Source organism: Elephas maximus, chromosome 18, assembly GCF_024166365.1.
Source record: "Elephas maximus indicus isolate mEleMax1 chromosome 18, mEleMax1 primary haplotype, whole genome shotgun sequence".
Taxonomy (NCBI): domain Eukaryota; kingdom Metazoa; phylum Chordata; class Mammalia; order Proboscidea; family Elephantidae; genus Elephas; species Elephas maximus.
This window is the reverse complement of record NC_064836.1, coordinates 81,597,659-81,615,056: the sequence shown is the minus strand read 5'-3', so window position 1 is coordinate 81,615,056 and position 17,398 is coordinate 81,597,659. Positions and strand designations below refer to the sequence as shown.

Sequence of the window (17,398 nt, the reverse complement as noted above, 5' to 3'; positions counted from 1 at the left end):
GGGCTCTTGAATTAGCAAGGATCGTATGCAGAACTCTATGTCCTCTTTACCTCACAGCAAGGAACCTGAAGAGAGTTACTGGAACAGAAATTCCTTGTACTGTAGCTTCTGTGCTTTCTAGATGCTTCAGACTTGAGATTCAAATAACATTACATTGTCTGCTAGAAAAGCTGGAGTGGCTGTCATTGCCCGTGAGTCACTGGTGCTGCAGAGAGAGGGCCACAGGCACCGGCCTCCTTTGTGCTTTGGCTAATCTGGCAACACTGGGGGGGGGGGGGGGCGGTGGGGAACAGATTTAGCCTTTACTGGGTTCTTTCTTCTTCCTGAAGGAAAGGTCTCCCCGCCTGCCTTATTATTATAGTTACTGGAATATTGCACATTTTTCCTCCCCTCTCCTGTTCCCCACCCCCCTTAGATTGTCATTTCCTTAAGGGTATCCACATGTCTTCCATTTAGACTGTCTGTAGCATTTACATACAGAGTTGTGACTTGGGACATACAACAGAATTGGAAAATGAAGGTGCTTTGTGATATTAGGGGGAAAGCAATATTTTAGAAATCTACTAACACTGCTTTTAAAAATGTTCTCAGATCCAGAATGTGTACATGGTCCAATATGAGAAGAGACTAAAGAGAAAGATGCGGTCCATTGTCTCTGATGCAGCTAGAAGACAAGAAGTGAGTGGAGTGCGTCGGGGGCAATGTGAAGAGAAAAGGAAACTCACCGAAGAGAAACTGGAGCGTCTCCGTGTAAAGCTGACAGTACTGCTGCAGAAGCTTCAGCTGGTGAGTGGTGACGTCGTGTACGAGCGCTAGGAATGTACCTCATGGGAAGCACTGACTGGCTTCTGCGAACATCATCGTTCACTTATTGACCCTTGGACAAGTCACTTAACCTAGCCCCAACTTTCCGTGTAAGAATCATAAATGAACTTTGAAAGTATATAAAAGAACATCTTAAAAAATATTTGTTCTTTTTCCCTTAAAAACTGGCATCTTTTCCTTGTGCTATAAACCAAAAAACCAAACCTGTTGCCGTTGAGTGCATTCTGACTCCTAGCAACCCTACAGGACAGAGTAGAACTGCCCCATAGGGTTTCCAAGGAGCGGCTGGTGGATTTGAACTGCCGACCTTTTGGTCAGCAGCTGAGCTCTTAACCACTGCATCATCAGGGTTCATACTCATCATCAGTATCTCTTCAAATAGCTTGTTTCCAATAGGAAGTTCTTTTCTAATTTTTTTGCAGACAGCAAGATATTTTAATTTACTTTTAAAGTAATACATAAATAAAAATAGACTCTTCTAATCTTGAGAGGTTGGAGAGGCCAGGAAAAACCTTGTAAGTGTAAATTATTGCCAGTTTTGTTTGTGTACTTCAATGCATGAAGACTGAGTTTCTATGATAGATTGAGCTCATGCGGAAGGGCCTGTCTTTTACTACAGCACAGAAATATAGAAATGTTGGATAAAATACAATAAAAATTATATATACATATGTATGTATTATATATGTGTGTATGTATGCACACACACACACACAGAGACAAGTTCAAAAAGTCTGTGTATGCTAGAAATAAATTGAGGAATCAAAGTCAGAGCATTGAGTGTAGCAAGCATGTGGCCTTTTAGACACAGATACAGGCCCTGCAGTCTGGATTATGGCTTTATTCCCCTTCCAGGGAGGGACAGGAGACACAGCTTTCCTGGGCCATGCAAGCTGGAAGGGCAGGAACTGGGTCCCCTGCAAAAATCACAACTTGGAGGATCGCTGTGTCCGTAAAGGGAAGCTCACTATAAGCCCTACATCACTGTAGTGGGTGATGAGCATGGACCTTGAAGCCACACTGCCTGGCTTTCAGTCCTGGCTGTGAACATTTCAACGTCTCTAAGACCATTGCCCCTTCAAGTCTTTTGATTTATCTGGAATTCGTTTTACATTAAGTGCAAAAATTAAATACAGGAAAAAAAATATATGTATATATGGAAACCTTGGTGGTGTAGTGATTAAGTGCTCTGGCTGCTAATCAAAAGGTCAGCAGTTTGAATCCACCAGATGCTCCTTGGAAACTCTATGGGGAAACGCTACCCTGTACTGTAGGGTCGCTATGAGTCTGAATTGACTCGATGGCAATGGGTGTGTGTGTGTGTGTGTGTGTGTGTGTGTGTATTTTTTTATTAATTTGAGGATATAGCCTAAAGAGAAATCCACCCCCCTTTTTTTTTTTTTTTTGGTGGTCTAGGCAGCAATTAAAATGCTATGTGTATTAAAAAAGGATGGTTAACACTAAGCATTTTCACGTAATGGTAGTTTTATTTGCGCTTCTGTCTACATATTATTTCAGCCAGTTCTTGCAGTGTGTTTATTGCTCTAAGAGTGGTGTTGAGTGGTGCTCCTTTGGGTTCTTGTGCTGTGAGAGACGGTGAGTGGTTTGTGTATAAGATCTGCTGTGGAGCCTGGCACTTGGGTGGCTCTCAGTGAAGATTGTTGTTTCTCCAACAAGAAATACAAAGAAGGCCAAAGAAATTCCAGGCCGTAGAAATCTAATACTGCTGTCTGACTATTAAGAAAGTTCATAAAATATATGGACTCTCATTACAGCAGATCTGTGTATGGCTACAGAAAAAAATGAAATAATAATAATTTACTATTCCTTGTATGCAAAACTCCTGGGTCTTCCCAGGGTAAGCAGGGTAATTTTACTAATTTATCTTGCTTTATTCACAAAGTTTGGTAGGGAGATTAAGGGCTTTAGCCAGTACCATATCTAGTATCATTGGAGCATGTTAGTATCTCTACCTAGTCACATTGGAGAGGTACTCAAAGGGCTCTCATTCAAACACATTTTCTCTTGCCCTGGCCTAAAATTTCCATGTTTACTGTCCCTGATTTCCAGAGCAACTGCAGTGGAATAGAACAGAGAAGTGCAATGAGGTGGACCAGAGGCAGATGGGGTGGGGCAGGCTCTTGAAGAAACTGGGGATAGAACCAACCTTAATCAAGTCTTGGGAAGAAGTTTAGTCTGGCAGGTAGACAGTAATAACCAACGCGTTAGATTCTACCAGACAGACTAAGAAGTACTTGGGGCCAGGAAGTCTCACATAGGGCATTTTCCGTGGTCAGTGAACATTGGGAAATCCAGAATGATATTAACCTTAGGAACCTGATTGCAGGAACAGGGCTCCACCACACAGCTGAGATTCACTGCCAGACTTCAGCGCTGTTAGAAGACTAACAACAGCAAATCCAGGGCTGAATGATGAAGGCAGAAACACACTGATGGAACTAGCTAAGGGATGGAGCCCTGGGGGCACAGTGGTTAAGAGTTTGGCTGCTAACCAGAAAGGTTGGCAGTTCAAATTCACCAGCCGCTCCTTGAAAGTGCTATGGAGCAGTTCTACACTCTGTCCTGTAAGGTCACTATGAGTCAGAATTGACTCTATGGCAACTTTTTTTTTTTAAGTGATGTTGTCTGCCAGGGTTCTCTAGAGAAACAGAACCACTGAGGTATATATAGAGAGAGAGGGGTGGGGGAGGGAGAGGGAGAAATTGATTTACTTCAAGAGATTGGCTTATGTAATTGTGGGGCTGGAAAGTCATGGGGCAGGCTGGAGACTCTGCAGGCTTGAGTCCAGGATCTGTAGGTCAGGTGATGAGAAAGAAGAGCGTAGAGTCAAGTGACAGCAAGCTTTGACAGAGTATCAATTTGTATTATGAAGACAGATCACATTCTAAGGAACTCCTCTTTGAGTGATTTATTGATTACCTTACATTATGGAAGGTTATTACATTACATTGCATTAGATTAAATTATGGGACAGCACCCAGTTTAGTGTTTGGCAAAACCAATGGGAACAATAGCCTAGCCACGTTGACACATAAAATTAACCATCACAGATCAAGAGACTAGGATGGTATTTTGGGGCACTTATTGTGAACAAAGTAAAGACCTAATTGTTTCTGGAAGGTTCTTCATAAAAATTCTTTTATCCATCAGCTTAATTAGAGAGCTAGTTGGCCCCATGGGTAGGTCTGAAGGAGGGAGATTTAGATTGGTAAAGAGAAAGCATGTGTCTGTTCCATGGATCAAGAAGCCCAAGGAAGGAAAGTATGAAATTACCCCAGTAGGGAGCTAGGGGAAAGGAGAAGGGAAGGATGGAGAAAGGGATACAGATCAGAACAGCAAGCCAAGGGCTGGGAGCAAAGATGCTTATGTGGAAAGAGGAGAAACAGAGAAGTCTAATTGGCCTATATATCTGTTTTTGCCTACAAGGCTAAAGATTCATGAATTTAAAAAATAGATGAGAGGTCTTGCGGGGCCAAGATGGCTGACTAGGTAGAAGCTACCTCAGATCCCTCTTGCAACAAAGACAAGTGAGTTGATCACATACATGACAATCTATGAACCCTGACCATCAAACACAGATCTAAAGAGTTGACCTGAATGACAGAGACTGAGAACAAACAACCATGGGGAAGCAGCGACTGTTTTCGGAGCCTGGAGCCAGCACCCCAGTCAGGAAACCTTGGCGCCGGGCTTTGGACTGGGTGCAGGGGAGCTGAGGCATCCTGAGACGGCGCAAACACGGCACGCACCCTAGCCCCCAGAAGTGGCCTCAGGGGAAGCCCAGCCAGTGCACACAGGCAGTGCAGTGATGCGGCTGACAGGAGGAGAAGTCACTGGGAAGCAGCGACTGGTTTTGGAGCCTGGAGTGCGGCGTCCCAGCCGGGGAACCTTGGCGCTGGGCTTTGGACTGGGAGCGGAGGAACTGACCAGGGCTTCTGAAACAGCACAAGCACAGGATGCAGGCCTGACCCTCGGGGGCAATCTCTACCCAGCCAGCACACACAGTCAACACGCCCCTCGGGAATCTCAGATAAAACAGTCATCCCAAGCAAGATAAGTAACTTTGTCTATATTCCAGGGTGCTACTCTCTCCTATTTATCTGAACCCTCCCCTCCCCTTCCCAGGTGGCTTCATTAACATTGGAATTTCCTGAGCCAGAGAGTGAAGTACGCTGCGGGGTTGTTTTTTTTTTTTTTTTGGTCTTTTCCTAACCCATTCTCCTGGCCTGAGAGAAGCAGCTACAAAAAACCCAGGGACCAAAAATCCTTCCCTAATTGGCCTAAAAACACAAAACCAGCTCCAGCCAAACATATATGATCCACAGTCTTGGGCTTTCATCCCTACAGGGAACAAGGTGGCTATTATAATGCAAAGGCAATTCTGATAGGGATCTGACTGTAATTGTTTTAGCTGATTACTGGAAAGACAAGTTTCCCAGGTCTGATATCTCAGCGTATTCAACAGAGCCCTCACTGACCCACAACAGGGAACTGAGGGCTAAAGCTCCCCCCAGACCATCTAGCCTTCTGCCTTAGGGGTCTAAGGAGGGTGACACCTACCAATCTGTAGAGGTACTTGCATTGGGGGCCTAAGGTACAGCTGCAGAGCCCATCCACCAAAGTGCTTTAGAAATAGAGACATACCTACCTCACTGGCACTTGGGGTGCCAGCATCATGCCCCCCCCCCCCCAGAGTGTGAAGCCCTGCTGCCACTAGAATCTGGTGCACACAACTATCACCACTACTTCTCTAGGTGGATAGGTGACAGTCTGCACCACACACTTGATGACCCAAACTCAGATTCTACTCAAGAATAGTGAATGGACTCTTAGGCTTATATATCTGGTAACAGCCCAAACCATCTGGTAATAGGACATAAGTGATTCAAGAGCTACAACAATCAAGACAGTGCAATCTAGTAGCCCATGTACGTATATTGAAAGAAAACAAAACAAGATAAGACTCAGTGAGCAAATATAGAATAAATCACTACAATATCTTAGAGATGGTTTGGAGACAGCAGTCGATATCAAATCACATAAAAAAGCAGACCATGATTGCTTCTACAACTCCCCAAACTAAACAATCAAAATCTTTCCCAAATGAAGATACAGTCCTGGAACTGCCAGATGCAGAATATAAAAAAACTAATTTACAGAATGCTTCAAGACATCAGGGATGACCTCAGAAATGAAATAAGGCAGTCTACAGAAAAAGCCAAGGAACACACTGATAAAGTAGTTGAAGAACTCAAAAAGATTATTCAAGAACATAGTGGAAAAATTAATAAGCTGCAAGAATCCATAGAGAGGCAGCATTCAGAAATCCAGAAGATTAACAGTAAAATTACAGAATTAGACAACTCAATAGGAAGAGGAGCAGACTTGAGCAATTGGAATGCAGGGTGGGAGATCTGGAGGACCAGGGAATTGACACCAATATAGCTGAAAAAAATCAGATAAAAGAATTAAAAAAAAATGAAGAAACCCTAAGAATCATTTGGGACTCTATTAAGAAGAATAACTTGTGTGTGCTTGGAGTCCCAGAACAGGGAGGGATAACAGAAAATACAGAGAGGATAGTTGAAGATCTGTTGGCAGAAAACTTCCCTGACATCATGAAAGACGAAAGGATATCTATCCAAGATGATCATCGAACCCCATATAAGATTGATCCAAAAAGAAAATCACCAAGACATATTATCATCAAACTTGCCAAAACCAAAGATAAAGAGAAAATTTTAAAAGCAGCCAGGGAGAAAAGAAAGGTCTCCTACAAAGGAGAATAAATAAGAATAAATTCAGACTACTCAGCTGAAACCATGCAGTCAAGAAGGCAATGGGATGACATATATAGAGCACTGAAGGAGAGAAACTGCCAACTAAGGATCATATATCCAGCAAAACTCTCTCTCAAATATGAAGGTGAAATTAAAACATTTACAGATAAACACAAGCTTAGAGAATTTGCAAAACCAAACCAAAGCTACAAGAAATACTAAAGGAAATTGTTTGGTCAGAAAACCAATAATATCAGATACCAGCACAACGCAAGATCACAGTACAGAACATCCTGATATCAACTCAAATAGGGAAATCACAAAAACAAATTAAGATTAATTTTAAAAAGAAAAAAATGCTCAAAACAGGGAACCATTGAAGTCAATATGTAAAAGATCACAATAATAAAAAAGAGGGACTAAATAGAGGTGGCATAGAACTGCCATATGGAGAGGGAAACAAGGCAATATAGGACAATACAAGTTAGGTTTTTACTTAGAAAAATAGGGGTAAATATTAAGGTAACCACAAAGAGGTATAACAACTCCATAACTCAAAAGAAAAACATAACAACTCAGCAAACATAAAGTCAAATACTATGAAAATGAGGAACACACAATTTACAAAGAAAAATGTCTCAGCACAAAAAAGCAAGTAGAAAAAAGAAATTGTCAACAACACACACAAAAAGGCATCAAAATGACAGCACTAAACACATACTTATCTATAATTACACTGAATGTAAATGGACTAAAAGCACCAATAAAGAGACAGAGTCTCAGACTGGATAAAGAAACACGATCCGTCTATATGCTGCCTATAAGAGAAACACCTTAGACTTAGAGACACAAACAAACTAAAACCGAAAGGATGGAAAAAAATACATCAAGCAAACAATAAGCAAAAAAGAAGAGGAGTAGCAATATTAATTTCTGACAAAATAGACTTTAAAGTTAAATCCACCACAAAGGATAAAGAAGGACACTACATAATGATTAAAGGGACAATTGACCAGGAAGATATAACCATATTAAATATTTATGCACCCAATGACAGGACTGCAAGATACATAAAACAAACTTTAACAGAACTGAAAAGTGAAATAGACACCTCCACAATTAGAGTAGGAGACTTCAACACACCACTTTCGGAGAGGGACAGGACTTCCAATAAGAAGCTCAGTAAAGACACGGGAGACCTAATTGCTACAATCAACCAACTTGACCTCATAGACTTATGCAGAACACTTCACCCAACTGCTGCAAAGTATACTTTTTTTTCTAGCGCGCATGGAATGTTCTCTAGAATAGACCACATATTAGGTCATAAAACAAACCTTTGCAGAGTCCAAAACATCGAAATATTACAAAGCATCTTCTCAGACCACAAGGCAATAAAAATGGAAATCAATAACAGAAAAATTAGGGAAGAGAAATCAAACACTTGGAAACTGAACAATACCCTGCTGAAAGAAGACTGAGTTATAGAAGACATTAAGGAGGGAATAAAGAAATTCATAGAATGCAACAAGGATGAAAACACTTCCTATCAAAACCTCTGGGACACAACAAAAGCAGTGCTCAGAGGTCAATTTATATCGATAAATGCACACATACAAAAAGAAGAAAGAGCCCAAATCAGAGAACTGTCCGTACAACTTGAACAAATAGAAAGTGAGCAACAAAAGAATCCATCAGGTACCAAAAGAAAACAAATAATAAAAATTAGAGCTGAACTAAATGAATTAGAGAACAGAAAAACAATTGAAAGAATTAACAAAGCCAAAAGCTGGTTCTTTGAAAAAATTAACAAAACTGATAAACCATTGGCTAGACTGACTAAAGAAATACAGGAAAGGAAACAAATAACCCGAATAAGAAACGAGATGGGCCACATCACAACAGACCCAACTGAAATGAAAAGAATCATATCAGATTATTACGAAAAATTGTACTCTAACAAATTTGCAAACCTAGAAGAAATGGATGAATTCCTAGAAAAACACTACCTACATAAACTAACACAACCAGAAGTAGAACAATTAAATAGACCCATAACAAAAAAAGAGATTGAAATGGTAATCAAAAAACTCCCAACAAAAAAAACTCCCTGGCCTGGAGGGCTTTACTGCAGAGTTCTAGCAAACTTTCAGAGAAGAGTTAACACCACTACTACTAAAGGTATTTCAAAGCATAGAAAATGACGGAATACTAGCTAACTCATTCTATGAAGTCACCATATCCCTGATACCAAAACCAGGTAAAGACATCACAAAAAAAGAAAATTACAGACCTATATCCCTCATGAACATAGATGCAAAAATCCTCAACAAAATTCTAGCCAATAGAATTCAACAACATATCAAAAAAATAATTCACCGCGACCAAGTGGGATTTTTTTTTTTTTTATGCAAGGCTGGTTTAATATTAGAAAAACCATTAATGTAATCCACCATATAAATAAAACAAAAGACAAAAACCACATGATCTTATCAATTGATGCAGAAAAGGCATTTGACAAAGTTCAACACCTATTCATGATAAAACCTCTCAGCAAAACAGAAATAGAAGGAAAATTCCTAAATATTATAAAGGGCATTTATACAAAGCCAACAGTTAACATCACTCTAAATGGAGAGAGCCTGAAAGCATTTCCCTTGAGAACGGGAACCAGACAAGGATGCCCTTTATCACCACTCTTATTCAACATCGTGCTAGAGGTCCTAGCCAGAGCAATTAGGCTAGACAAAGAAATAAAGGGCATCCGGATTGGCAAGAAGGAAGTAAAATTATTTCTATTTGCAGATGACATGATCTTATACACAGAAAACCCTAAGGAATCCTCCAGAAAACTGCTGAAACTAATAGAAGAGTTTGGCAGAGTCTCAGGTTATAAGACAAACATACAAAAATCACTTGGATTCCTCTGCGCTAACAAAAAAGAACATCGAAGAGGAAATCACCAAATCAATACCATTCACAGTAGTCCCCAAGAAGATAAAATACTTAGGAATAAATCTTACCGAAGATGTAAAAAACCTATACAAACAAAACTACAAAGTACTAGTGCAAGAAACTAAAAAGGACCTACATAAGTGGAAAAACATACCTTGCTCATGGATAGGAAGACTTAACATAGTAAAAATATCTATTCTACCAAAAGCCATCTATACATACAACGCACTTCTGATACAAATTCCAATGACATTTTTTAATGTGATGGAGAAACAAATCACCAACTTCATATGGAAGGGAAAGAAGCCCCGGATAAGTAAAGCATTACTGAAAAAGAAGAAGAAAGTGGGAGGCCTCACTCTACCTGATTTTAGAACCTATTATACAGCCACAGTAGTCAAAACAGCCTGGTACTGGTACAACAACAGGCACATAGACCAATGGAACAGAATTGAGAACCCAGATATAAATCCATCCACGTATGAGCAGCTGATATTTGACAAAGGCCCAGTGTCAGTTAATTGGGGAAAAGATAGTCTTTTTAACAAATGGTGCTGCCATAACTGGATATCCATTTGCAAAAAAATGCAACAGGACCCATACCTCACACCATGCACAAAAACTAACTCCAAGTGGATCAAAGACCTAAACATAAAGACTAAAACGATAAAGATCATGGAAGAAAAAATACGAACAACGTTAGGATCCCTAATACAAGGCATAAACAGAATACAAAACATTACCAAAAATGACAAAGAGAAACCAGATAACTGGGAGCTCCTAAAAATCCAACACCTATGCTCATCTAAAGACTTCACCAAAAGAGTAAAAAGACCACCTACAGACTGGGAAAGAATTTTCAGCTATGACATCTCTAACCAGCGCCTGATCTCTAAAATCTATATGATTCTGTTAAAACTCAACCACAAAAAGACAAACAACCCAATCAAAAAGTGGGCAAAGGATATGAACACGCACTTCACTAAAGAAGATATTCAGGCAGCTAACAGACACATGAGAAAATGCTCTCGATCATTAGCCATTAGAGAAATGCAAATTAAAACTATGATGAGATTCCATCTCACTCCAACAAGGCTGGCATTAATCTAAAAGACACAAAATAATAGATGTTGGAGAGGCTGAGGAGAGATTGGAACTCTTATACACTGCTGGTGGGAATGTAAAATGGTACAACCACTTAGGAAATCTATCTGGTGTTTTCTTAAACAGTTAGAAATAGAACTACCATACAACCCAGAAATCCCACTCCTCGGAATATACCCTAGAGAAGTAAGAGCCTTTACACGAACAGATATATGCACACCCATGTTTATTGCAGCTCTGTTTACAGTAACAAAAAGCTGGAAGCAACCAAGGTGTCCATCAAGGGATGAATGGCTAAATAAATTGTGGTATATTCACACAATGGAATACTACGCATTGATAAAGAACGAATCTGTGAAACATTTCATAACATGGAGGAACCTGAAAGGCATTATGCTGAGTGAAATTAGTCAGAGGGAAAAGGACAAATATTGTACAAGACCACTATTATAAGATCTTGAGAAATAATATAAACTGAGAAGAACACATACTTTTGTGTTTACGGGGCGGGGGAGGGACGGAGGGTGGGAGAGGGTTATTTACTGATTAGTTAGTAGATAAGAACTACTTTAGGTGAAGGGAAGGACAATACTCAGTACACGGAAGGTCAGCTCAACTGGACTGGACCAAAAGCAAAGAAGTTTCTGGGATAAACTGAATGCTTCAAAGGCCAGCGGAGCAAGGGTGGGGGTTTGGGGACTATGGCTTAAGGGGACTTCTAAGTCAATTGGCAAAATAACTCTGTTATAAAAACATTCTACATCCCACTTTGAAATGTGCTGTCTGGGGTCTTAAATGCTAACAAGCGGCCATCTAAGATGCATCAATTGGTCTCAACCCACCTGGATCAAAGGAGAATGAAGAACACCAGGGTCACACAATAACTATGAGCCCAAGAGACAGAAGGGGCCACATGAACCAGAGAGTTACATCATCCTGAGACCAGAAGAACTAGTTGGTGCCCGGCCACAATCGATGACTGTCCTGACAGGGAGCACAACAGAGAACTCCTGAGGGAGCAGGAGAACAGTGGGATGCAGACCCCAAATTCTCATAAAAAGACCAGACTTAATGGTCTGACTGAGACTAGAAGAATCCTGGCGGTCATGGTCCCCAAACCTTCTCTTGGCCCAGGACAGGAACCATTCCCGAAGACAACTCATCAAACAGGACAGGGACTGGACAGTGGGTAGGACAGAGATGCTGATGAAGAGTGAGCTACTTGTATCAGGTGGACACTTGAGACTGTGTTGGTATCTCCTGTCTGGAGGGGAGATAGAAGGGTAGAGAGGGTTAGAAACTGGCAAAATCGTCACGAAAGGAGAGACTGGAAGGAGGGAGCGGGCTGACTCGTTAGGGAGAGAGTAAGTGGGAGTATGGAGTAAGGTGTATATAAGCTTATATATGACAGACTGACTTGATTTGTAAACTTTCACTTAAAGCACAATAAAAACTATTTAAAAAAAAAAATAGATGAGAGCCTGTAAGAGAAAATGTTGAGGTTTGGGGTGGGGGTGGTTTGGGAATGTGAGAAGTAATTATAAAGAAGGAGAAAAAAAAAATTGAGCTAACCTCCACTAAGGAAGAAAAAATGATCGAACAGCCTAACCACTTGTGAGCATAAAAAGAGATTAAATGCAAAAACATTTTGAAAGGTTGAGAGCATTATTCACATGCAAGGTGGGTTTTGTTGCTGCACGAGTCCTGGGGAAGGCGTACAGAGGCTGTCCAGGTTACAGGTGTCAGCCCCGTAGCACCTTCCCTGGTCTGACTCTTCCTTCTCTCTCCCAGGGTGGCCCAGCAGGCGGTCTGGAACAGATTGACGGTTATCTGGAAGCTTTGCTTAAAGAAGATAATCGCCTTTTTCAAAATGCTTTAAATAAGGTGACTATAGAGTCAGGACATAAACATAATCTCCCTGTAGAAAAAAATAAAAGTGCTTCTCAAAATTAAAAAGTATTTCCTGTTAAAAAATGCTAATAGGAGAATCAGAAGATTCTTTAAAAAAAAAAATTCCCTTTTTGTTGTTATTGTAAAGTTTATTCTCTTTAACACTAAAAAAATTTATATTTCAGGAATGCAACTGATTTCTAATTTACTCATTTCCCAATCTTATATCCTAACTTGTCCTGTTCTTTCAGAAATTGTTTCTAGGATTCTGTAATTCCTATGTGAGCTACTAAGAAAAAAAATGTTATTTAGGCTTAAACGTTGTCTTCACTTAAAAGATTGTAAGATATTTAAAACAGTGGTTTTTCAAATCAATATACAAATGATTACAGAATCATCTCTTAAAATTTGCGTGGCAAAAGTGTAATGTCTAGAAATTAATGATACCATTTCCCACTGTGACCAATACTTAGTAAATCAGAAACTATAAACCCCAAGAAAGGATTTCAAGGTATAAGTTATGTGATAATTTTATTATTGAGTTATTTTTATAGTCAAAGAAGAAGATTCCTAAACGTGATATATATGCATTTATCTCTATATAAGTGTGTATATATGTATCTACTTATATTCATATAAGGAGTTGTGCTTTTACATCTTCCTTGATAAATCATTGTTTTGTTTGTTTGTTTAGAAATACCTGCAACTTTGGATAACAATAAACCATTTAATGTTTGTTTGAAGAATTGTATCATTTTGGTTTTATGCACATGGTACAACACTCAGAACATGTAAAACGGAATGTGGTGAAAAGTTTTCTCTGCATTCTTGTCTTCAGCCAGTTATTCTTGTTGTCACTTGTTCCCTGTCGACGTACTGCTGCAATTGCTTTTAAATAATCTTCAGCAAAATTTTACGTGTATTAAGTGAAAAAAAGGCAATGATGTCTTTCAGGTGCTACTGCTAATATGCACGGGTTTATCACAGAGCTTTGAACTGATTCATTCTGGTTTGAATCCCTGCTGAGAATTTGCATTTCTACCCCAAATTTACTGAGTCAGAGTCTACAGTTTAACAAGATCCACAGGTGATTCTTATGTACAGTAAATCCTGAGAACCACCGCTCTACTAGTGGGTCTTAGAGTTGGTCCCTAACTAGGCGCGTTAGCGTCACCTGGGAACTTGTTAGAAATGCAAATTCTCAGCAGAGGTTCTAACCAGAATGAACTGGTTCAAAGGCGTGGTTTATCAGTTACTTGTAAATCAGTCCCAAAACAACCAATGTATATAAAAGCATATGAATAAATTAAAAAAAAACCAAACCCACTGCTGTCCTGTCGATTCCGACTCATAGCGATGAATAAATACACAGATGCAAATATAGATACAGTAGCCCCTGAAAGACATCCTTACCTTTTTTTCACCTAATACACGTAAAATTTTGCTGAGGATCATTTAAAAGCAGTTGCAGCAGGATATTGACAGGGAACTGCCAGAAGTTCAAGCTGGATTTGTACAAGACATAGAACAAAAGGATATCATTGCTGATGTCAGATGGATCATGGCTAAAGCAGAGAATATCAGTAAGATGTTCACCTGTATTTTATTGACTATTCAAAGGCATTTGACTATGTGGATCATAACAAATTATGGCTAACATTTCAAAGAATGGGAACCCCAGAACACTTAATGGTGTTAATGGATACTGTGTGGTTTAAAGTCAGGAAAGATGTGCATCAGGGTTGTATCCTTTCACCATACTTATTCAATATGTATGTTGAGCAAATAATCAGAGAACCTGGACTATATGAAGAAGAACATGGCATCAGGATTGGTGGGAAACTCATTAACAACTTGTAATATGCAGATGACGCAAACTTGCTTACTCAAAGTGATGAGGACTTGAAGCACTTACTAATGAAGATCAAAGGCTGCAGCCTTCAGTATGGATTACACCTCAATATAAAGAAAACAAAAATCCTCACAACTGGGCCAATAAGCAACATCCTGATAAACAGAGAAAATACTGAAGTTGTCAAGGATTTCATTTTACTTGGATCCATAAACAGTGTCCATGAATGCAGCTGTCAGGAAATCAAAGGACACATTGCATTGGGCAAATCTGCTGCAAAAGACGACTTCGAAGTGTTCAAAAGCAAAGATGTCACCTTGAGGACTAAGGTGTGCCTGACCCAAGCCATGATATTTTCAGTCACCTCATATGCATGCAAATACTGGACAACAGATAAGGAAGTCTGAAGAATAATCGACTCCTTTGAATTCTGGTGTTGGTGAAGAATATTGAATATACCACAGACCGTCAGAAGAACGAACAAATCTGTCTTGGAAGAAATACAGCCAGAATGCTCCTTAGAAGTGAGGATGGGGAGACTTTGTCTCACATACTTGGGACATGTTATCAGGAAGAACCAGTCCCTGGAGAAGGACATCATGCTTGGTAAGGTAGACGGTCAGTGAAAAAATGGAAGACACTCAACGAGATGGATTGTCACAGTGGCTGCAACAATGAGCTCAAGTGTAACGATTGTGAGGATGGCACAGGACCGGGCAGTGTTTCGTTGTGTTGTACATAGGGTTGCTGTGAGTTGGAACCAACTCGACAGCACCTAACAACAACGTAGTTTAAAGATCACTCTATTATCAGTGTGAGTACAAGAAGTGTTCCATCATTATTTGTAACTACTCCTTATTATTCTACTCTATGGACTTACTAAAATTTATTTAACCATCTCCTTTTGTTTATCCAACCCCCAAGTGTCCTTATTAATGGACATTTAGGGTTTTTTTTTCTCTCCTTTTGGACTTTTTTTTTTAATTTTTTTTTTGGACTTACACACGACAGTGAATATGTCTGTTTCGCACATGCACAATTATATCTGTAAATTTCAAAGGATGAATTGCTGGGTTAAAGGGTGTGTACATTTTATTATTAATAGATATTACCTACTAGCACTCCATAAAATTTTAATATACACTACCACAGTAATATACGAGAGTGCCTGTTTCTCATGCCCTTACCTACCAGTGTGTTATGAAACTTCCTTACTCTTTATGATCAAATAGGAGAAAAGCAGTATATTGTAGTTTTAACATGCATTTCCTATATTATGAGTGAGGCTAAGAAACTTATTCATGTGTTAAAAAAATCTGAATTTTAAAATTTGGCCTTTGACCATTTTTCTATTTTGTGGTAGGTATTTTCTGATTTTTAGGAGTTAGTTTCAAATTAGGAAAATTATCCTTTATATATAATGTGTATTTCAAGTATTTTCTCATAATTTTTCATTTTTTAATGTTTTTATGGTGTTTTAAGCCATATGGGATTAAAAAAATTTGTTTTCATTTCCTGTCTTTAAAGGCTTCTGGGTTTTATAGTCACATTTAGAGAGGCCTTTCCCATGCCAAAACTATAAAGCAATTTTACTTTGTTTTCTTACAGTGATTTTAATAATTGCGTTGTTAAATCTTTGATCCATCTAAAATATATTTTTGTGTAAGTAATACGTTAGGAATCTGTGATGGTTAAGGTTGTGTGTCCACTTGGCTGGGCCATGATCAGTGTTTTGGCGGTTATGTAATGATGCAGTTTGGCAGTTATATGATGATGTAATTTGGCTGTTTTGAAATGATGTAGTCATCCTCCATGATGTGATCTGATGTGATCAGCCAATCAGTTGTAAGGGGAGATCCCTTGGGAGTGTGGCCTGCATTCAGGATATATATGTACATTTTTGCAAAGCTCACTTGCTTGCTCTGAGTCCTGCGTCAGGCACGTCATCTGACTTCCAGTTCTTGGGACTTGAACCAGTGGCCTGCCATGTTACCTGCTGATCTTGGATTGGTCAGCCTCTGCAGCACATGAGCCAGCAGCCTGCTGTCTGACTTGCTGATCTTAGGTTCATCAACCCCTTGTGGCTACGTGAGTCAGGAGAAGCCTCCATTCTGATGCCTGACCCACGCATGGGCTTGGGACTTTCCAGCGTCTACAACTACATGAGCCATTTCCTTGATACAAATTTCTCTGTCTTTCTACATATCTGTATGTACGCTTCACTGGTTTTCTTCTCTAGAGAGCCGAGCCTAAGACAGAGCCCAACTCTGTGTGTGAATATGTGTCTGTGTGTGTGTGTTTCCAGATAGCTGTGGTGTCTTAGTTTGAGTTCTCTGGAGAAGCCAAACCAGTGAGACATGTATATATATAGAGAGAGAGATTTACTTCAAGAAAATGGCTCATGCAATTGTGGGACTGGGAAGTCCCAAATCTATGGGCTCCACATCAGGCTGGAGATCTCTGCTGGCTTATAAGGTGTCTGGGGTTGGCAAATCCATAATCTGGAGGTCAGGAGGCAGGCTGGAGACTTCTGCAGATTTATATCCCAAGAACTGGAGGTCAGGTGAGAGAAGAGTGCAGGATCGAGAGAGAGAAAGAGCTTTGGGAGAACATCCATTTATATATTGGAGGCAGACCACACCCCAAGGAAACTCCTCTTTCATCTAATTGGCTGCTGGCATCAGGTCACAAAATCGAGGGTGATCACATTATGGAAGAGCACATGCCAAACCACTGAGAATCATAGCCCAGCCAAGTTGACACATAACATTAACCATTACACGTGGCAGCATTCCAGCATCATCATTGAATAATCAGTCTTTTTTCCCACTTTTCTGCAATGCTGCCTTTATTATATGTTAAATTCTTATTTGTATTTGGGCCTAGTTGTAAAAAATATCTATTTTGATTCATTAATTGTTCATCTTTTCTCTTGCCAGGCCCATGTTGTTTTGGTAAGGCTGGTTAGTAA

At 39.7% G+C, this 17,398-nt stretch overlaps 1 protein-coding gene across 1 annotated transcript in view; it reads left to right on the top strand.

The window, feature by feature from the left end:
- Positions 1-12,638, top strand: part of MORC1 (MORC family CW-type zinc finger 1) — a 212,637-nt gene extending 199,999 nt beyond the window's left edge. Inside the window, exons 25-26 of the mRNA XM_049857885.1 lie at positions 592-786; positions 12,477-12,638. Of these exons, the coding sequence (XP_049713842.1) occupies positions 592-786; positions 12,477-12,638 (357 nt within the window). The remainder of the gene's footprint in view (positions 1-591; positions 787-12,476) is intronic.
- The last annotated feature ends 4,760 nt before the right edge of the window (positions 12,639-17,398 follow it).